General features: G+C 41.1%; 1 protein-coding gene across 1 annotated transcript in view; it reads left to right on the forward strand.

The window, feature by feature from the left end:
* Positions 1–5,177: 5,177 nt before the first annotated feature.
* Positions 5,178–22,831, forward strand: part of FAM171B (family with sequence similarity 171 member B) — a gene marked incomplete at both ends in the record, with an annotated part of 30,679 nt that continues 13,025 nt past the window's right edge. Inside the window, one exon of the mRNA XM_082285576.1 lies at positions 5,178–5,343. Coding sequence (XP_082141702.1) covers positions 5,178–5,343 — 166 coding nt within the window. The remainder of the gene's footprint in view (positions 5,344–22,831) is intronic.

Here is a 22,831-nt window from a genome sequence, read left to right on the forward strand (position 1 = left end):
AGTTTTGATTTGATTCTGATATTTAGAATTTTGGAATAAAATACCTCTTAATCAACAGGGATTCTGTCGTAGGCTTGTTTTTGGTTTTTTTCTTAGGTGTGTTTTTTAAAATGCATTTAATTCACCAGGAAATGTTTTATAGTATACGTTTGTACTCCACACTTATGTGCTAAATTCAGAAACATCACATTTATACAATTTTTACATTCTCACCTCAAGTGGCACATGTTAACCTTGAGTCAAAAAATTTTGTAATCACAAGGAAGGAAAATAGTCACAGACTATATTCTGCCAGCAGAAAACTGCTTTCCAACAGAAATTCCTACGTACCAGAAATAAATATTTTAGATTTTATAGCTGCCACATTGCTGTAGAAAATGGTGACATCTTGACCTTTGGTTAGAAAAATTCTCAGAGAGCTGGAGTTTCTTTTCTTGTTAGTCTAATTTTATCTCAGCGTTATATTTTTTCTGATTACCAGTCATGCTCACCTGTGTGAGTGGGGTCACAGTAATATTTTGTGGCACAATAAAGGCATCCGTGTGTCTGTTTCATTGATAAAACAAACAGTGAGAAGTAAATGTTAGCGCTTGTGAACACTAGAAAAACTCCAAACCAGGGAGTTCCCTGACTTGCTAGCAGAGAATTTGTTAACCTAAAGAAAATAGTAATAAAGGACATGGAAAAGATGAAAAACTGATATTTGTGGTTTAATTAACAGCTTCACTGATCTCACAGTAGCTGCACCTAATGTGTGTAAGAAACATGACAGCAGCAGTCAGAACATGGCTTTTAACATTTGTTCAATACACCCTGCAGCCAACACAGTCCTAGTTCTTGTTAAATAAGATACCTGCATCTAGATAGCAGCACAGTGATCACTGCATCTGCCTAGCAGTTCCAAGTTAATATATTATTATTATTGAGAAATTAGTGCCAGCAGCTGTCTCGTTACAGGAACAAGGCAACAGAGTCATTTTTAAAATTCCCATCTTACGGTATAGCCGCCCCAGATAAAATGATGGTCCTTGTCTTAAGGTAATTTGTATTTGCACAACTCCACTGGAGCTATGCTGCTGTACTTTGACTCCTTGCACACCTGAATGATACTTTATTGTGTGCTTTGATCATTAGTTAGTTCGTAAATGAATTGCTAATACATTAATACTTTATTACATATTAGTACATTAATATTTTTAAATCACCAGTTCAGGCATTCTCAAGGACATGGTGAACAATTGAAAATACTTTTTCAAAGAATTTATATGAACTTCTTGTCAATATATTGTCTGATATTCATAAAGAATTAGGGTTACTGCTCTCAGCTGCCCATCTTCTCACAACGTATTTCACAGTCACACTGTTCTGCTGCATCTTTCTGATAAACCTTTTGAAAGTTTGGTGCTGAATTATCACCCCTCTTGACAAACATACAGGACATGCTAAGACTGAGTTTACAGGACACAAAAGCACAACACAGACCTCGAAAATGTGAGAAGCAAAAGAATATTGACAGTAAAATACCCCATTCCTAGTGTTGATAATTTCACATGCAGACCAGGCCTGTGTTGTACTGCTTTTGAGAGAGTTTTGCAGAATCCATATAGATTGACATTTCTGTGTCATTTGTGCACACATTTTCAGCCCTGCCAGAACAGCGGATGCCATGTTCAGTGGTTAATGACAATGGTTGTAATTTGGTTTTAGTTTGAAGAGTGTGTAGCAACCTTTAGAGACTGCAGGAGGTACTGCTGGACACAATTCCTCAAGGAAGCACTCATGTAGACTCATATAGTTGAAATTAGTTACTACCAGCTTCCATCTCTTCAAAGAAAATTTGTTTAAGAAGACATAATCCTGACTGTGATGATATTTTTGCTGAAATTAATGTTATTATGTGCGGGAGCTCTCTCTGGGGGGAGCTCGGTGCGGGTTCGGACGGTCAGGACGGTGACGGATGGAGACGAGAGATCTCTGAAGTCAGATCTTGGAACATGCGGTTTATTGCAAAGGGCGTGGGTACAGGGGCACTGCTTAGAGCTGCAGCTGGCAGCTCTGAGCAGGCCCAAGGGAGCAAGAGTGTAAGCGAGTAAGTAAAAAGAGAGAGAGAGAGAGGAATAAGAGTGTGTAAGAGAGTCTGAAGTCCTGGTTACAATACAATAAATCATCTTCTGTACTGAATATTCTAATTGTCACTAACCAATCTAATACAAGATACAAATCCTATAGCATTTACATACAGCCTATAAGAGTTCTTATATTACCATAGGGTGTTACATCTTAACGTCTAAAAACTACTCTTTGGACCCCTTCTGCTGAGCTAGTAGGGTCTGCTCTGACCCTTGGACCTGCCTGCAAGCAGAGGGTATTGTTCAATCAAGAGGGGATTACATTCAGTCGGCCATACCATTGTTTTCCAGTTGTTCAGTAACTAAGACTTGGTATCTCAAAGGTGGCTTTCATTTCGATGTCGCTTATAGTTTTCATATTCCCAAAATCTTTTGTCAGGCAATCATATTTATAAGGCTTTCCTGTTTCATCTTCCCCAACAATTATGTACTCTAATTTTTCTTAGTAATTTCTCTAAATGTAGTACAGACAATTAATTTCCACGTGTGTGATTCCCCTTTTGGAGCCATTTTCAAGAGAGCTTTTTTCACACATTGAATCTTGGGGATTTTTTTCCCCCAGAACTTTATAAATGAATAATTGTGCATACTCACATCATCAGCATTAATTTAAAATGTTCCATCTGCCGAGTTGGTTCAACTTTTCATCTCCAAATAATTTATATCTTGTTAAAAGCTCATGCCTACAAACATTTGGAAATGAATGTGTGATCCACCCTTTCTCAATGCTTTTCTCAAATTTGTCAGTCACCAGACAAATCCATGAACGAAGGAAGCTCACAGCAGTAGCAAGTTTTCTGTAGGCCCCTTTCTTCCACCTGAGACCACACACAGTTGCAGGGAATCCAGAATGAATTCAGCCCAAAGACCGGCTGTGCAGGAACAGCCGCTTTTCCTTTGCAGTGCCCACATAAAAGGTTGAAATAGGAAGCTGGGTGAGAGGATGTTAATTAAGCAAATAGGCACTGAGCATGTCTGCTGAACTAAAAAGAGAATTTGTTTTCTTTATGATCTGCTGGAGGAGTTTCACATCAAATAAATGATTGGTTTATTTGTATGGCTCTTGTGTTCCTTTGCTTTCTTTCAAGCAAGATCCTGTCAAATGAAATCAGGTTTTCATGGCAAAGGTTTTTTTGGTGCTGATGAAAAAAGAGATTGACAATAAAGGAAAGCTTTATTGTGGTTCTGTGAAAGGTTGAGAAGTACCTGCTGAGGAGGATGTGCATTTCCCACTGCAGCATTACCCTGCAAGCAGTGACTGTTCCAAAATGGTGCCAATGAACTATCAGCAACTGCAATAAAGGCAAATTGTATTTTCTGTGTCAATCCCAAATCTATTTCAAGTCATTGTTAATGGCAGTGAATTAATTACATTGTACTGTATAGAATGGCACTAAGGCATAAGGAAAAACATATCAGATTTTCTTCAGATTTTGTAAGAGATATGTTGAAAATATGCACAGTAACCTCTCAGCTCTTCATTTCAGAATGGGGAAATTTACATCCCACTATAGTTTGTAACTCTATTCCTCTGTTTCTGCTTCAATGAAGAAATTTTCTGTGATCTGAAAACTACAGGATTTGGCCTGGTATGTTATAGTGTCTAAAATAAATCTTTTATTTGGTTATCTTTGTTTTATTAAAAGGCAATTCAAGCAATTTTGTACTTTTCAAAGAAGTTTCTATTCAGTATTTCAACATACACTGAAAATTTAATATTATCCTGTTCTGTAAGTTCTTACAGTGAATGGGATGTTGGCCTCACTGAAATCACAGCATGGGCACGCTCGTGCACCCCAGTGTGAGATCCCTGTGAGGTGATCCCATTGTGTGCTCAGCTCTCAGCCATGCAGGTGGCTGCCTGCTCTGGGTCAGTTTGATTTGTCCAGATGTGCTGCCTTTCCTCAGGTTTCGGGGTTTTTTTTCAGCCTTATCTGCTGTGAACAACTGCAGTGGTTTTTCCATTATCTCCGCCTGGGCTGTGTCTGAACATCCAGCTCCCTCAGCTCCTCCTCACCAGGCCTGTGCTCCAGTCACTGTGACAGTCTTCAAAACAGCATTAGTATCTCCTAAAGCTTCGATTCTACACACTGGCATCTCTCTGCCTTATGTACATGTTTACTCCTATTGGCAGTTCCTGATATCAAACAACTGACAAACAATATAGAGAATAAAAATTTTTAGCTGTCCTGAACATATTTTTTAGACTTAAGGATGCACATAAGTAAAATTGGAATGCATGTACATGTGTGAACGTGAGTCCAGAGAAGGGCAACAGAGCTGGGGAAGGGGCTGGAGCACAAGTGAGGTGAGGAGCAGCTGAGGGACCTGGGCGTGTTTATTCTGGAGAAAAGGAGGCTCAGGGGAGACCTTATCGCTCTCTACAACCCTCTGACAGGAGGGTGCAGCCAGGAGCCCGGAGGGGGGAGGACTCTGCTCCCAAGCAATCAGTGACAGGACGAGAGGACACAGTCTTAAGCTGTGCCAGGGGAGGTTTAGGTTGGATCTTAGGCAAAGTTTCTCTCACAGAAAGGGTGATTAGACATTGGAATGGGCTGCTCAGGGAGATCGTGGAGTCACCGTCCCTGCAGGTGTTTCAGGAAAGACGGGACGTGGCACTCAGTGTCATGGTCTGGTTGACAAGGTGGTGTTGGGTCCCAGGTCGGACCCGACGACCTCGGAGGTCTTTTCCAGCCCAATCGATTCCGTGTTTCTGTGAATGTGATTCGGTGATTCCGTGGCTGCCAGCGTCAGAGCGAGGGCGATGTTGGGGTTACGCCGGGCAGCGCGGCCCCGGAGCGCACTCCGGCACTGCCGGCCACAAGCCCCGGGCGCAAAGCCAGCGCTGCCGCCTCGCAGGGACGACGTCCCCCGGCACCTCCGAGAGGTGGCCCCGCTCCAGCCCCGCCCCGGCCCCGCCCCAGCCCCGCCCCGGCACGTCCGTGGGCGGGCGGGCGCTGCCGCCGCAGAGCCGCCGCCGGGGCCGCGGGTGCGGAGCGCTGCGCCGGCCTCCCGCAATATGCCTCCGCTGCCCTCGGGCTGCTCGCCATGCCGGGCACCTGCGAGCGCCTCTCCGCGCTGCTCCCGGGGCTGGCGGCCGCGCTGCTGCCGCTGCTGGTGATGCTGATGCTGGGGCGGCCGCCCCCCGCCGCCGCCACCCGCCCGCAGCAGCAGCGAGCGGCGCTGCCCGGGGGCGCCCCCGCCGCGGCACCAGGTACCGACCCCTCCCCTGCACCCACCTCCCCTGCGGGATGGCTCCGCTCTCCCCCGGGCTCTGCTCGCCCGGGGAACCCCGGCGTTTGCGCCTTGCGGGCAGCGGTCCCGGACTCGAAAATGAGCGGCTGCGGTTTGGCTGGAGCGGGATCCATGTTTGGAATCCGCGGGTGTGTGCGCGGCCGCGCCGGGATGTGGCCGGGATGGCCGGGAGAGCCCCGGGGAGCTGGCACTGACCTGCACGGGGGTGCGCCCTCGGGCGCCCGGAGCGCGGCCTTGAGTAGTGGGGCTCCAGGGATTCCTGTTGGCTGGCAGGAATCGCCACAGGGAGATAGCCGAGCGTCCATGGAATATAAATATATATGTCATAGACATGTATTTATTTCTGTGTATATTTGTATCACTTTAAAAATAAACCAGCTGATTCGTGTGCGAGCATCTTGAGCCTGTCAAATGCGTGATGGGGCTGATGAGCTCGTTAGTTTTTGCATCCCCTCTGCAGAATGGATGATACATTGCTTATCTAAGACCACGAAAATAATGTGCTTATTTCAACTTCAGGCCTTAGTTTTGCAGTCAAATATTTGAGGCTACCTCTTTGCAGAACCAGAGAAAATGATGAGGTGTCTGTACTGTCATCTCGTTTAAAAAAAATATGTGTATAGTCTGAAGTTTAGTGGCTCAAACGACGATAAACCCAGCATCAGTATTTTTCTTGACATACTGCCTTTCACCAAAGAATTTCAAGATGGTTTCAAACATTAATTATTTAAGACCTTTTAACACCAAGGCTCCTTTTTGGCATATCACTGGAGCATATGTTTCATTTTTAGCATATAGGCATGCTTCTGTTTCCAGTTGACTTCAGGAAGGTATAAAATGTGCTTAGTTTTAGGCAGATGGTTAATATTTTCCTGAATTGAAGCCAATTTACAAAGCTGCTGAAGTATATTTGTTAATTAGGAAAGCAAAGATATTAAATTACAGCATTTGCTTGCAACTTCAAGGTATAGAACAAGTAACTAGATTTGGTAGAATATGAACAGAGTCTTAAATTTTTCCTTATACACTCTTAAAATGCCTCAATTTGCTCTTTAGGTCTTCTTTGTGGGGGTTTGTGTTTGTGTTTTTCATTATTTTCCAAACATTGAAACTGTAGCTAGCGTTTTGAAGAAAGACATTTGATGAACATCTTGGTCCTTGTTTTTCATTTTCACTGATGATTTTTCATTAGTTTGTTTCTTATCATACTTTTAGTAGAATATACCATTAATCACCATCAAACACCACTTAAAAGGCATTGGCAGCATTTCTGACTTGGGCAGTGAACATTTTGCTCATGAAAAATTGAGTGGCAAAAAAAAAAAAAAAGGACAGTTTTTCTAATTCAATGATCCTCTTTGGTTTCAGGTATTGATTTCTTTTCAAGAACCTCTGTTACCTTATCTCCTTCAGCCCTGGCCAAGGTCTTTGTTGGTATCTAACATTTTGATGCCTGTTCTGTTGGTTCGCTGTTGTTGTTGCAGACTCACGTGCCCAGTTCTTGCTGCTTTCTTTTATTTGCACATTTGGCATGATGGGTTCTGAGGTATGAGAGTCCAGAAAGTGTCTTCTAGTCCACAGCTTTCGTAATCAGTAGCAATTTCTGAATGTTAAAAATTATCATTTGAGTTGGTTGTCAGCGTTTGTTTATGTTATGCTTAAATACAGTTAAAGATTTATTTCACTTGTTGGCTGGATTTCTAAATGATCTTGATTAATTTTTTCATCTATAAAAACTGAAAAAAAACAATGGTGGACTTTGAAAAAGATAAGTTAATTACTGCTCTGAAACTTTACTTATTCTGAAGAAGCTACTAAGCACCTTTGTTTTTCTGCATGGTATTTCAGTAAAGCATGTAAGTAATTTTTGCTTTATTGAAATTTTTGACATTTTTTAAAAGGAGAGTGTGACTCCAGATGTATATTTAATGGATACTAATGTCTTTTTATGTTAAATTATCATTTGATGGTTTACAGCTGACAGGTAGGAAGGATAAATGGCTGCTGCCTTTCCAGCAGAAGACTGGCAGCAGAGCAATCCCTCAGGGCAATGCTCTGGAGAGGCCGCTCCTGCAGCTGCAGGTCCTGCGCTGGGAACTGCCAGGCAGGCGGCGGCTTCTGCAAGTGAGGAGGAGTCTGGCTGAATTTAGGTTTGTGCAGTGTGTTTGTGATCCCAGTGCTGCTACAGCAAAGGAGGCTTATCCTCCCTGGCGAGGGAGGGTGCAGAGCTGGGGCTGGAGTTCACAACCTGCTGTCACTTGACGTTTGTTCCTGTATCGATGGCCCTGTTCTGTCGAAGCTCATTATACCGTTTTACAGATCAATTCCCTCCTGGATTAACTGACTTCTGCCAGTGTAATTATTGTGCTGTCTGAGGAGAGATGCTGAAGTCAGCACAGCTGTGTGTAGTGTCTGGGGTGCACACTCTGTGGTGACATGGAAGTGCAGTAGTGAGAAGGTAGTGGCACTGAGAAGGGTTTTCTGTTCATCTCTTTCTTTTCCCCTAGGAACAACAGCAAACTTACCACTGCCAAGAGAAATAAGTGAATTCTTTAACAAGGCAGAGAACACATACAAGAGGCACCCAGTTCATGGAGTTATTCTGACTCGTCTCATCTAACAGATACAGGCATTCTTTGAAATTAAAAAAGAAAATTAAAAAATTGGAGAGAGAGAGACAGCCCTCTCTGGTTAGGGTGGTGATTGCTGGAGTGGAGAACCTGCCTTGGTTCTTCCTTATTCATAGTGATTTTTTGCATTTTCCATGTGGCAGAAATCTGGGCTCTGGTGTGCAGTAGCAATTGAAGAGAAGCCACTGGGAGCTTCAGATATTCATCATTGAGGTCAGCGGGCTTGAGGCCAGAATTCAGTGAATTATTCAGTCCTGGCTCAGATCCAGGCAAATCTGGTTTTCTTTTCTATTTTCCCTTTTCTTTATCTTTATTGAGGTGCGTTCTTTATGGCAGCTGAGGGTTATGTTCTTTAATTCTCATGAGACTTGGGATATCTTGATGTGGGGCATTGTTTTCTCTTTATAATGCAGATATTGTGCTATAAATAGAGCAGAGACCACTAATTGAATAAGTGATAGTTATTTGCATCAGCTCAGTGGCAGATCTGACATGTACTGAATGAACAACATGCTTTGCAGAAAAAGCAGCTGTGTCAGTGGAAGCTGTCACTTTACATGGGGTGACATACAGCATCTTCACGTTGGAGGTTTTTTACCATGTTGAGATGTTAAATTAGACTTGAAACATGTTTTAAAATAGGTGTTTTTTTCAAGTGTGGGTAGTCCCTGTACCTTTTGTAATCCCAGCATGAACAAGAAAAACCTTGCCATGTTTTTTTTATAGACCATGACCAATCTGCCCTGCAATCCAGAATTCAAGGAAAAAGGAGTTTATTTTGCTTTGGTATATTTCCTTTTTTTAGGCAGATGGCTTTGCATGAGATGGGGAGATTAGCTTGGTTCTGTAGGGTGAAATTCAAAAGCTGTAGCAGCTAACAGTGGTGCTGAACAAAGGAGAGGGGGGAGTTGGAATTGCTGTGTGCATTTATTTGTTAATACACAAACCCCTGTTTGTTGAGACAGATGACATAAATACGTGATTGTTGACAAACCGAGAAGAAAATTAGAGATTACTTTTTTTACCTGCTGGAGACAAGTACACTGCCTGGATGCTGCTTGTGGAATTTGGTTCTGAGCCCATTTCTCAGTACTATCTGCCTGCATGTGATGATGAGTGGCTGCCTAATGTGAAGTCGTGTTGTAGACAAGTTGTTTCCAGTTCAGACTTTTCTAAACTCTTTTGTATGTTGTCTTATTCTTCCTGACCATTCAAGAAGGAGAAAACTTTCTCATGCTTCCTTTTTATTTGAGGTACTGAAAGAGAAATATTTCTCCAAAACAACGATGTGTGGACTTACTGCTTTTTTAATTGTGGTGTTCCATGTTTTTTGCCGTAGAATATTTTTCCTAATGACTTGTAATTTTGTGCGTAGTTGATACTTAGGTATTTAGACTAGCATTTGGTTATCTCATTATGTTTATCTGGGTTTGAATTTGAGTAACAATACATAATAATGCACTTAAAAAACCCCAAGGTGTAGTGTGACTGGCTTTTTTGTCACTTGATGGAACAATCTTTATGGTTTACTGTCTCCAAAGTCACTGGATTGGGGATTAGTATGGCAGGATTAAATCCAGTTTTGTTTTGGAGCTTTTGTTGCAGTCAGATACCCCAGAAAATGAGTGAGGAATTAAAAGCTGTGTGGGAGATTCTTTAGCATTCCAGTAAGGAAGGGAATTCAGTCATTTTCATGGCTCAGTGATTATGTAGGATACAGTTCCTGCTCAAGAAGCCAGGGCTGTCTGAGTAGAGACTTCTGATCAGAACTGGCATTATTTATTTTGTACAAGCAGCAGCACAACCCTCTTTTCCTGTAGATGCTGGAATGTAACTGGTGTCAGGGAAAAAGTTTCTTTTCAAGTTAGAAGTGTTACATGCACACCCCAGACAAAAGGTTTAGTGCAAGCAGCTAACTCCACCTATAGAAATAAGCTCAGAAAATGGCTTTTGATTTGCTGTTCATTTTTGCCAGGATTCCCAGCCTTTGGTATTTATAATAATGGCTTCTCAGCTAGGTGAGAAAGAATGCAAGACTTAGACTTGTCCTGATTTATTGGAGATGATGTTCTTAAGAGTCTGAGCTGTTCTAAGACTTAGTAATGCAACAAAATATCAGCAAGGGCATTAGGACACTGAGAGGGGATAAAGCATCTGCAGTTTGAAATGGGAATGAATAAGGAAAAAGAAATATTCATAGATGCACCTGCTCCAGGATATAGGTCACTCAGTTGCTAATACAGGAAAAAGTGGAGTTTGGGGTTTGTCGTGGTAAAGCACACATGAAAAAAATATGCGCTGTGTTTTTATTTCAGGAAGAGAATCTGCATAAACGTACTGAGGAGTTCTGAAGAGTACGAGATCTCTCCTGAGCTGAAAGCTTGCTTTTATTGAAGCCTGTAATACTCTATACAGCATCATGCTCTATACTTCAGAAAGCTAGATTTCAAGAAACTTGTCTTGATGGTAGCTTTCATTATAAAGAACTGAGAGAGACAATGTGTTTTAGCATTCATGGAATCGGGGCCCATGGTTACATGGTCAGAAGTGGCAGGAAACAAGGGATAAATGATGGCAGGAACTGACACCTATTGCAAGGTGGTAGTTTTTGCAGTTCTTATTTGTTTTGCTAAAGTTTGCTTCTTGTCAGTCTGTTGGCAGAAAGTACACCATCAAAGGCCAATTGCTATGCAAAAACATTCACAGAATTACTATCAGGCTGAGAAAAAGGCAGGTTGAGAATTTGGAATGCAGCTGCTATCTGGGTCACTGGGGATCTGTAGCATGCTTTCTCTGTGAACTAGCTCAGTAGATGAAGTCTTTGAAGACACAGGCAAAGATCTGAGAGGAAAGTTTATTCAAAATAAACTTAATTCTTGGTGTGTCAGACTTAGCAAAACAGCACAGGTTACTTTGTTGTCTTGAAAGTTGCATATTTTTATATCACTGTATCCTTCTGTAATGAATAGGGACTTGAGGCACAATATGACAGAGTAAATGTGTCTTCTTTATTACTCCTGATGCTGTGTCTTATTCCTAATTCATAGATTTTTGCATCTGGGGTGCTGTAGGAGCACCCAGGTTCTGTGATCAACAATTTCCCTTGAACCATCAGAGCTAGTGTACTCTCAAATAACTCTTCTGTGTTTAGTAGGTTGAAACCAGCAGGTCTAGTTCCTCCTGCCTAATCCTGGCTTGCCAGGGGTGTCCCAGCACAGCTCCTTCGTACTCCTAGCCTCCACCTTCCACACATGGCCTCAGGAAGTTGTATTCAACAGGCTGCAAAGCAGCTGTTACATTTCTTGCTTTGCTTCTCTGGCACTAGTTGTAGCAGAAAACACGAGGTTTGAGAACACTTTCCCTGCTAGCACACGTTTGAGGGGAGGATGTGAGTGTGCTCAGCTTCACAATCAGCAGTAGGGAAGTATATTTGCTGAGAGAACCTGTGCTAGGGAATTCGGGGTTAGAAAGTTGAAGAGAATGAATTCGTCTTGCAGAGGTCCTTAAGCCCAGTGTTCAGTAGGGCAGATTTTACTCAAGATGTACTCAGTTGGAATAGGCATTCCAGATCCATTCAGGAGCAGAGCTGGGTTCCTGGGAAGGGGCAGTCTTTCCAAACTCTGAGCCTGCAGCACAGAGCACGTGCTGGTGCATCCCCACCACATCTCCCTTTCACAGCTACCACAGACACGCTGTACAGAGGGTAATCTTTGTGCAGTTTGCTGCCCTGTCATTTTGGGGGGATTTGGGTCAGGAAGGGATGACTCTTAGATCTTCCATATGAGAGAGCACACATGGACTGTAGTGTGAACAGGTTCTTGTGACTAGAGCAGCATCAACAAGGATGGTCCTGTGTGTGGAGGACCCTTCAAAGCACCACGTACCTTATCACAGCGTCTCAGGCAGAATGCAGGGCAAACGTGTGGCACCAGCAGTTCTGTCCAGTAAAAAATCATATGCTGTGAACTTCACAAGCAACTGTCAGTAGTTTGTAGAGGATGTGGAAAAAGCCTTCTCGTGTCTCAGGTTGAGCAGCTGCCCTAAATTTGGAAATTACTCTGCGTGCCCTCTGACTGTAAGCACATTGTGTGCATTCTTGTAAACACCATAGTGACAGGTCTGCAGCTCATGACACTTGCATGGCATCATCCTGGTGATGTGTGGCGTTGTCTGGTGTAGCTCCTGGAAGCCACCCTGTGTGCCCTGCTGGGGTGGGCAGGCCTGGGAATGATGTTCTTGCCTGTCTGTGTGTGCATAAGCCCCCTAAATCTCACCAAGGGCAGACATGAACCCTTATTCTTTCCCCTCAGTTTCTTGTCCTTTTTTATCTTCCCTGATTATGCTTCATCACATGGACTCATAGAGAGTCTCTGCTGTCTGAAAGAAATCAGACTTCAGGGCACAATTGTCACAATGTGGAAACGAGACTATTGAAGGAGATGGGTTACAGGGTCAGTTCCTCCTGCTGGACTTCCCACATGACCCTTTCTCTGGCATTCCACATTTAGTGTTGATAGTGCCAGGTACCTGAGAAACTGCAGTTCTACTGAGGGAAGAGGCAAGAGGTGGCCTCTCATTGAGATCACATGAAATAAATTATGGCTTGTAGTGGGTTAAAGAGCAAAAAAAAATTTTGTCCCTCTACCTTCTGATATTCCCTGTCCCATTTTGAAAAATCTTGTGGTTTTGGTGTGGGTCTTACCTGAACCACTGGCAGCTATAGCAAGTTAAGCTGCATGACAGCTGTGGTGGGGAATGTTGGGGGTTTTTGTGTGTGTTGAACATGATGCAGTGCTTGTAGGTGTGAGTGTGAGGCACATATTTAGCTGTGTGCATTAGGAGGTCATGAAGCAGAAGAACAGAGAGAATCTCAGAGCCACTTCAACATGTCCCCTGCACACTGTGGTTGAAAGCCATTACTGATGTGACCACTGCACCCCAAAAGTGCTCTCAGGTGTGTGGAGTTTCATTCGATTAATGAGGGCTTCAGCCTGTGCCTCTGATTGTTGGCTTGGGTGCTTTTACTAAACACAGTGTGGTTATAGGCAGATTAACTGGAGCACTAACTCATTATGATGCAGCTTATTTTGGAGGAAAGAGCTGAATTTAGGTGGGTTTTGTTTGTTTGGGTGTTTTTGTTCATTTGTTTCAGTGTGGTTCCTAATAGTTCATCTGCTTCTTCTGAAATGTTTTCTTGTATTTCACTTACTTTTATTTTTTTTATTTCTCATGAATCTTTTACCTGTATTCAGCGCTTGAACTTTCCCACTGGAGTGTGCATGTAGCTTTCAGGGTTTGTGTTGTAGGTTATTTTAGTTTCAGATCTGAGCAACCCTTTCATTACTCAAACTGATTTTAGTTTCAGAATCATTGGTATTACAGTTTTCATTTACTGCAAGTGTTATTGAGTAAGGCCATGCAAGATGAAGTATATCTTTTCACCCTATTTCCATAATGAAGCATGGAATTTGCATCAGGTTGTGAGCCCCAAATTATCACAGGATGGTTACTCCTGGCAAAACTTTCAGACAGATTTGCTAAATGTTTTAAGAATTAGCAGCTGAAATAAACCAATCAAGTGAAGATGACACTTGTTGGTTTTATTTTCTGTGACTTGAGAGTAACTGAGGATCTGGAATCGGGTGGGTGTTCAGGCTGGAGGGGCCATCAGAGGCATTCTTAAAGCAGCGCTGGCTCTGAATTCAGACCTGAGAGCTCTTTCCTGCCAGGCCATGAAAGGCTTCAAGATTGGGGAACGTCTCTGGGCAACCTATTCCAATGATTGTTTATCCTTAGAGAGAAAAGAAAATCCCTCAGGTCCAGTCAGATCCTTCCCTGCAGTTGGTGGCTGTTGCCCTTCATTACCCTGCCCTGCATTTCAACAGAGCACTTGGCCCTTTATCCCTGGTAAACACCTGGGTGTGGGAAGGCTGTTGTGTAGGGCCCCCAAAGCCTTTCCTTTGCGAGGTTAAACAAGGCTCAGGTCTTTCATGTGCTTTCCCCTAATGCATGCAGATTGGAACAAAGTGGAGTTACACCCTCTGCTGCAGATTTGGGGCTGTTTCATAAATATGCATACAGTTGGCTCAGTCTGCTGAGATAGATAGCAGTGTGTAGCATGGTTATGAAACTTGGCAAGACACCAAATCTATTATTATTAATGACTCTCCATGGGCAAGGCTTCCAAAGGAAACTGATAGGAACATTCTCATGGAAATTATTTTCTGTGAGGTAGCAAATCTGGTTGATGATTTGTATGTGCTAATGTGAGCTAAACTGGAGAGAAGGTCAGTGGTGTCAAGATATTTGAAAATATTGGCCATTTTGCTGGGATGAAGAAGGACATGCTTGCTCTCTCCACCTATTATAGAATCTAATGGAATTATAAAAAGTTTTTCATGTAATTGTGGAAAACATTTTTCCTCTGTTTTGAAGCATTTCATTAAGTGACTGAACAGGAGCAATGAGTGGTTTTCTGTTGGGTAAATGCAGGATTTCAGTAGATTTTGGAACAATAAAAGCTGTTAATAACATGAATTGTGGCTTGTGATAAATATCACAGGAGCTTATTCCATTGTTTCTGGGAGCAAAGGAGAAAACTTACTCTCACTGGGCTGCAGTAGAGATTTTCTTTGGATTACAGACCACTGATGTTGAGAAAATCCTCTAATTAAATTCAGCGGAATAGAGACCCAGCAAAACATTTGTGAGATCCTGCATAGTTTGGGTGCAGCGTTGGGCAAAAGAATCTGTCATGCCTGTTTGCCTCTTAATTAGTTGTCAGGTTCCTTTCCCCCCTTTTGTGTTTTTGTTGGGTGTTTCTTCTTAAGCACAGTAGAGAAAACCTGTCCCTCAACAAGTTTGCTGGATTCTTCAGCGTTCCATGGAGCAGATTGTCCCAGCAATACTTAAGTGCATTTGTTTCCCCCCAGTCCAGCTGGCACAATCTCAGAGGTGCTGAATGAATCTTGAGTATTTGTGGGGAAGAAGAAAGTGTTTACTGCCCCATTTTTAGCCTCGGTGTCAATAAAACCACTTCCATCGTCCTAGAAAGGTTTCCATGGTGCTAAGTTGTTTTCCAATTACTCCCTACAGGACTTGGGCCAGTTGCTGAGAAGGGAGAACTTGTTTGTGCTGGAGACAACACAGCTGGGGCTTCAGCTGGCTCCTGGAGCACTTCATCCAGTGAGGAACTGTAGCCAGGCAGTAATGATTCCGAGCAGCAGTGGCTGAATCATTAATGTGCTCAGCACTGACACTTACCTGGATGGCATCCATGGGTGCAGAGCAGTTACATTATTGTGGTGCAGTCTTGACTCCATTGTTTTGCTTTAGCCTGTGATCTGCTTTGACAGAACTTCTTTTTTGAAACTTTTTTAAACTCTGAGGAATAAGACTTAAAATAAGTAGGAATCTGCAGTAATTTTTCTAGTACCTGATGTTGTATTCATTGTTATTTTGTGATTTTTGATAATTCACTTTATGAAACTCAACTTTAATAAAAATTTCTATATGAAAGAGACTGTAGCTTGTTGGGTGCTCTTGTTTTGTTGCTGCAATATGGATTTCCTAATTCTTGTAATAAAAAATTCCCATTCCACATGTACAGAGGTACCCGTAGGAAATGTTGTCCTGCAAACTTTAAATTCGATTTTCTCCATATATGCCTTTATACCCTGGCCTTCTTCCAAGGGATTAGAGAATCTTTTCCTGCAGGTTAAAGATAGATATTTGTAATGTTCCAGCAATGTCTTTCTTGAAGGAGTAGTATGAGATTTTGCAGCTTTAGGGGAGAAAAGTATTTCCAGACAGGAGTAGTGACCAGTGTGTTATTGAAAAATATCTCTGAATGGAACAGTAGTTGTCCTTTGCAATTAGTGAGTAACATGCCCTGATGTTTGAATTTCTGCTTTGTGGGATGCATTATGCCATGGAGTCTGTGGATGCGTATCTGTCTTAGGGTTTCACAGCATTAAATGTCATGTTTGAACAGGTGCTACTTTGTTTTCCTGTGGTTTTATTTCCTCCTTCTGTCAAATTACGGGGTTGTCAAATCAAGGAAATTGCACAGTTTTTTTTCAGCTTAATCCAGTCACAAGCCACCACTAGGAATTCCACAAGACAAATCCTGTACCTGACCCATTAAGATAAAAAAAATGAGATGATTCATGCTGCAAGGATACTGGAATATTCTTTCTGTCCAAGTGTATTGACTGTTAGAGGGCAGGTTTGACAAATCATTAGATTTGTCTATAAGAAATGGTCTCATTTTGTCAAGATGCTGCTGCTGACTGATCTATTTTTGCTGTTTAAATGATGGAGGTTTAATTGTAAAGTCCCTGAGTGGGAAATGCATGTTTTTGGCTTATCCTCTAATAGGCACTTCCCTGTTTTTCTTGAAGGCGTGTAATATAATGTGGGGTTTAAGACAGCATATTTAAAATAGAGTATTATGAAGATTTTAATATTTCCCTTTCTACCTTTTTTCTCCAATATTCTGTAACAAAGTGTCAATTTTTAATATTTTCATTCTGTGAACTCTAATGCAAGGTAAAATGATACTGGCAGTGATTTAAAAAAAAATGAAAGAGCAGCATTACAGGCTTAGTATTAGCTAGTAAGTAAACTGAAATGAAAAAAATAGCCTTGTAATGGCCTCTTAAATGTCTGGGCAAAGCTGTTTTATTTTGTACGTTTCAAGAGCTCTTGCTAGCATTTAGTTGCTCATTTTAATCTCTTTCACTTGCAAATTTATCTTAATTTGAAAGATTAGTTTTATTTAAGATTTTATTCTTGTAATATTAATAATTTATCTCACTTATCTCAAATTACAGAAGACGATATTTAAAATAAATGACTCCTAAATAATGAAGCTCTGCAGACTGCAGCGTTTCATCTTGTCTGCTGTCTATCTCCCTTGCCCCAGGAAGGTGAATTTCTGCTTCAGTGTTCCATAGTAACCACAGCTCTGAGAACCAGGGTGGCTGATTCAACAAAATAGCAGCAAATCAAAATGCAAAGTTGCTATGGTAATTGTGATTCTCATAGGTTTATTGTGTCCTGCGAGTTCTCATGTTCTGTCTAGGGTGATGAAGCAGTCTGATTTTAATTTGTGAAGAAAGCATCTAATGGTGAAAAAAACATCTTGCAGCTCTTTACCAAATGAGCACCCTGCAGCAGTATATGCTATGCACTTAATATTATTCCAGTGAATTTTTTAAATGACACATGTATGCCATGCAGTGTTTAAAGGAATACAGGGAAAAAAATCCCATCTAACCTTCATGGCTGCTTTCCTGTATGAATTTCATGGCTCTCGCTTAGGTAGCCCATAAAAATATAGAACGGGGAATTTTCTTTTTGTTTTCTATATCTTCCCAGGAGCACTTCAAAGTGCTTGGGAGTGTGTTCCCACTGGATAGGAGACTGAGTCGTTAGCAGCTTTATGGATTAGACTGATGACATTCTGCTGCAGTTCTTACAAGCAGGATCATTCCAGGAAGGTGTTCATTGATTATGCAGCAGTAATCATTAGGGATACAGCCTATGATCATCTGGTTTATTTTATTGATTTTGCAGGACCTTAATTTCATCAATATTTGGTTCCTATCAACATTTGTGGAATGATTGTCATGCTTATGCAGTTTATGCATCTGGTCTGAGATCTTGGGTGGAAGTGTAACCACTTCTAATGGTAGAACACAGCTGTTGGTTGTAGGAAAGAGTTATTTTTGTTTATTTATTCAAATTACTCATCAGATCCATCCTCTCTTATATACAACAGATCTTCGGTTGAAAAAGCTGATAATTTGCCTATGCAATAGTACAGATTTTGGATACTGTGGCCATCCAGACTATAAAGTAATCCAAACCTATTAAAATAATTGCAGGCATTAAAAGTTAGCTTTTTTTTTTATTGGAAATGTGGTGGGGTTTTCTCTTTTTTTTTTTTTTTTTTTAAATATGAAGTCAAGGTAGTGCTGCAATCAGTACCTGTACAAGTGTGTCATGGAATGAGATGGATGGGAATTTAATGTCTGTTGGGAAGTACCAGGAGTGTCTAAAGTCTTTCTCATGTGTGAAAAATTACCTTATACTGGGCAAATATCACATCAAAATGTGGCAGCTCAAGTTTGCCAGAGTTGCATATTGGCCACATTTAGTCCCGATTAAATTTCATCGTTCCTTTAAGTTGCTTCTGAATTTGTAGGAACTGATTCCAAAAGTTGTGGGGAGAGCAGTTCATTGGTTTACACTGACATAATGCTTATTGACTACTTTGGAAATTCTTTCAATGTCTACGTACTAATAAGACATAAATTAATATTTTTCAACAAATATTTGAGGATAGGATTTCAGTTAAGAATGTTTTGCAGTTTTCTTTATCTCTCTTCAAAAAACAAACCTCCTTTTCCTCTTGTTTGCTTAAGATTTGTATTTACATATGCACACACATCCATAAAAAATATAAACCCGTGAAGTATGTTGGTTTAAAAGGTAAATAATTATTCTGTTAAAGTGAAACAAAATAATTATTCTGCTGAAGTGAAATGAAATTGTTGTCAGTAAATAAATGCAACTAATAATCTTTTTTCTGAAAGCATCAGTAAAATGCAGTGTTAATTCTATGTAAAAAGTGGTGCCAAGTCCATGAATACTTTTGCTGGGAAAAAATGGACAAGGTATGACTGAGGTAAGTATTCTATTTCCTTAGTGTGTTGGGGTTTTTTCTTTATTTATTTACTTTTGTTTCCTATCAAAATCCCTTCTAGAAGTTAAAAAATGCTTTGTTCTTATTAATATAACACGTAACACTTGCTTCAGTGTGTCAGTAGACAGACAGCTTCTCCATACTGTCTGAGACAGTTTTATTATAATATGAAACTACATTTGGGTTCTGTTTTGAACTAAATTAATAGTTAGTCTTTGACCTACTAATTTATTTAGAATCTTGAAGTTTTCTCTGGATCATGCTAATTTCCCAGAGGCAAATCCCTGGCAGTTTTTTAGTCTACTAGATTAGAAGTGTCCCTTTAAAGTGCTCATCCTGATGGGTTTGATTCAATGCATTTAATTTCATGTAATACATTCACCACTCTTTTTAATGTGAGGCTTGCAAAAACCCTCATCTTTAGAAAAGTATTGGTCTTTTTTCACGATCAGTGCTCTCACTGGCTAAAATCTTACAGGGACTCATCATCACAGAGATTACTCCGGGATGGATTGAATTGTGGGAGGAAGGAGACTGAGCAGAGCTCTGTGAAGGAAAGAGGACAGTATAGAAGGCAAGGGGAAATAGGAAGTGGGAAAGGGAGTTTTCAGAACACAATGAATGTGTAGAAATCAGATGTATTTTTTTTGAGATCATGGCAGATTGTTGGGTTTACATCTCTTCCTGCATTGTTAGTTTGTTCAGCTCTTAGCAGACATATCCAGTTGTTTCAAGAGATGCAGCCCCTCCTTGATGTGGCACTGAGGAGTCAGAGTAGCATGTGAAATGTGTTCTTCAGCTCTATTTTTAATTTTCCCAGTAAGGTGGGAGGAAGTGCCACCTGAATACTGTAGTGTGTGCTGAAATGATGCATATATTGACATGAATGAGCTTCTAGTAAATAATTTCCATTTCCTCTTAACCCATGTACAGATGCTTGACAGTTCTGGCACTGTGGTCTGTGCCTATCACAGCCATGCTGGTGAAATAAGGAAGTGTTTCTCTGTAACTGAAATAAAGCATTATTTGAAGCAAATGTAAAAGAATCTGTTTGAAAAGCTCTCAGTCAGACTATAATTGTTCTTTTTCCAGCAAAAGCTCACTTGAGCGTCTGATGTGTGACAAAGCTTAGGTAACAGTGTGTTAAATTTTTTAAAATTTCTAATCTCTTACAGTTTTTCTTGACTGTGAAGCACCAGCTTGGTGGAGACACCTAGATCTGACTAGATTGGGTTAAACTGCCTCCTGTAAATGACTGTAACAGGCACTGCTTGGTCCCCCCAGGATCTAGCCTTAGCTCCCTCATAATTGAGATTTTGTTGATGCCTTCTGTGGAAATTGGTTGACCAGAAATAGGGCAGTGGGAATACTGTGGTGTCCTACTTTCCCAGACCCTGTTTTGCTGCTTTGTCCTTGGAAATTGGTGATGTGTTCTGTGTCCCTGCAGAGATGTTTGCCAAAGCTCTTCTTTTAAATATACATCCTAATGTTTGATTTTGCATTAAAATATTTTGAGGGAGTGCAGAGCTACAGAACTGTGCTGTATAGATTATGTGGATTGGCTGTTTGTATGCAACTGCAGCAAATGCTGATTAGCTCTGTGCTTCGGTTTATTTAATTTTTACAATATCTTTGTATTGTCTAAAAGCAGTTTTCTGTAAGTGTCTGTAGCTGAACCGTGGTGACCAGCACCCCTGACATGGAGCAGTAAAACATCAATATCTTTTCTCCAAAGGGCATTTCAAGGAGCAGCCTGTACTTGTTTTAAAATTAGAGCCATAATGCTGCCATTTTGCCTAAAGATCAACCTAAATAAGGCAATTTTTAGCAACTGCTGCAGTCTGTGTCTGTCCTTATGTACCCCTGTTCTTTATCATTCATTTTGGGGTTAGTGTTGGGTCCCTGGCTGGAAAGTTTTAACTCCCCGAGGGATTCTGGAGAGGGGTGGTGCAAACTTAACCTCCTGCTAAGTGCAAGAGTGAAACTGTCAGTAGTTGTCAACTTTCAAGTATTTTCTTTTTGCAGCCAAGTGGAATGATTATATTTGTTGCGTGTGTTGTTCTTATCTAAATCTAAGGTTCTCTTTTCCTGAGAAATTGATTTTTACAGCTTGTTAGGTATTTGCTGAATTTTCTCAGACCTTTTGTGAACAGGGTGAGCTTCTTTGCTTCTCAGTTCAGTCATAGGTTGTTGAAAATAAAATATGCAGATTGTACTTACAACTAATTTATAAAGACAAAGTTAAAATTTCACAGGGCAAAACACTTGTGGTGTATTTTTTATTTTAGCAGAAGTCCTGTTCCATTTTAGGGAGGAAAAATAATGTTCTCCTATTTATTTTCCGCTATTGTTTTAAATCAGAGGAGCAGCATATAAAACATCCTTATAAAGAATCATGTAATTAGTTTCTAAATGAGATATCCTGATACCAATTTGGAATAGATAGAATGATTTGTGTAGAGTTAGAAAGATCTTTATGCATGTATATGCCCACTGGTACTAGGGTCTGTAAATTACTGTGTGGAGTATGACAGGATAAAAGAACACTGATAGCTAACAAATGAAGCCCACATTTGGTTGTAGAGGTTATTAATTAGATTTGCAGGTTATTTGATAGCTATGAGAAGCATAATTGAAAACCAGCCAGAGAGCTCACCCCAGTGCCTGACAATAACTCTCACAGTACACCCATAAAATTGTTATAGGAGTTTTGGGGTCACCTATTATGTCATTTTAATGCACTGTGCAAGGCAGAAAATTCAGTCCTGTGTCAGTGCTTTGTATCTTGCTCCAGAACAAAGGTACTCACAGATGGATGGTGAGCTGTGGGGAGGGGGCTTGGTCCAGCACTAAATCACCCCATAGCCCTCTGGTGCTGCCACAACTCCCCTTCATGTATGTGGATTTTTAATGAACTGAAGGTGCAGTAGGCTTTTACTTTTTCAATCTATGCTTTTGTAGTTTGTCACTGCTATTACTGTAGTTCTAAGGAAATTCTGAGAAGTAACGATTGGTGTTTGTGGGCAGGAGGATGGCTTTTATATGACCTTTTTTTACTGAAGCCAGATGTGTGTTGGCTGTCTAGATTATATGTTTCATTGATTTCCACCCCCATGGCAATATCCATTGCAATACTGGATGTGTAGTAAAACCCCATATTTTTATTACACATTTTTTCTTTACACATCAGTGCACCTTTCATATCCCTAATTGTGTTAAGCCAAAAAATATGGTGCTTCATGAATGTAAAAGATGGGAAAAGGGTTGTTCAGTCAGCTAAGACCAAGGAAATGGCACAGCCCAGGTTTTCTCTGGCTGGGTAGCAGGGAGCCTGGTGTAAGCAGTTGCCATAAAACTCTTATCAGTGTGTGCCTTTTCTGGCATGGGTTTAAACATCTCTGGGCAAGGGTGAGAGGAGTCCCCTCTGAAAGACGGAACTAATGAATGATTTAATTGTAGTTACTGTTCATCCCATAAGGTAATTGCTTAACTGGGTAGTTGTCTGTGTGTTTGAGATGAGTAACTGCCTCCTTCCAGGTACAGAACCTCTTTGGCTATAGGAATTTGGTGATAAATAGGGAAAGGGACTTAGGACTGGGTTGCAGAATGTGTAGGAATTCTTCCTGGGCAGTGCCCTGTGTGTGTGTTTTCACCACCATATCAGTTAATGATATGTGTAGTTTGGCATATATTGGTGCCTGTAAGGGCCCGGCCTTGACCATGGTAATTAAATCTCACAATAATGGTAACCAGATGACATGCTTATCTGCAGGTCAGAATTAAGAACAAATTACATGGACCATAACTGAGATTTTTGCACTGGTACATTTGTACCCAGCTTGCAATTCTAAGCCATTCTTTGGCTTAATTCTGTGATACGATTTCTGAGTTAGGCCAGTGACGTGAAGCCAAATTCTTCTAATTCAGGCATTAGATGTTTCTCAAAGAAATGAGGCGTCATTTTACTGACCAGGACATTTCTGAAGGAGCTAAATGTGGTAGAAGGCCTTGTTCCCCTTTGTCTGAATAACTGCTGCGTTTCTATGAAGGTTTATCAAAAACATTTTAATGCTGTGGGAGCTGGCATTTCCAGTGGACCTACCAAG

Source organism: Coloeus monedula (assembly GCF_965178545.1).
Source record: "Coloeus monedula genome assembly, chromosome: 7".
NCBI classification, from domain to species: domain Eukaryota; kingdom Metazoa; phylum Chordata; class Aves; order Passeriformes; family Corvidae; genus Coloeus; species Coloeus monedula.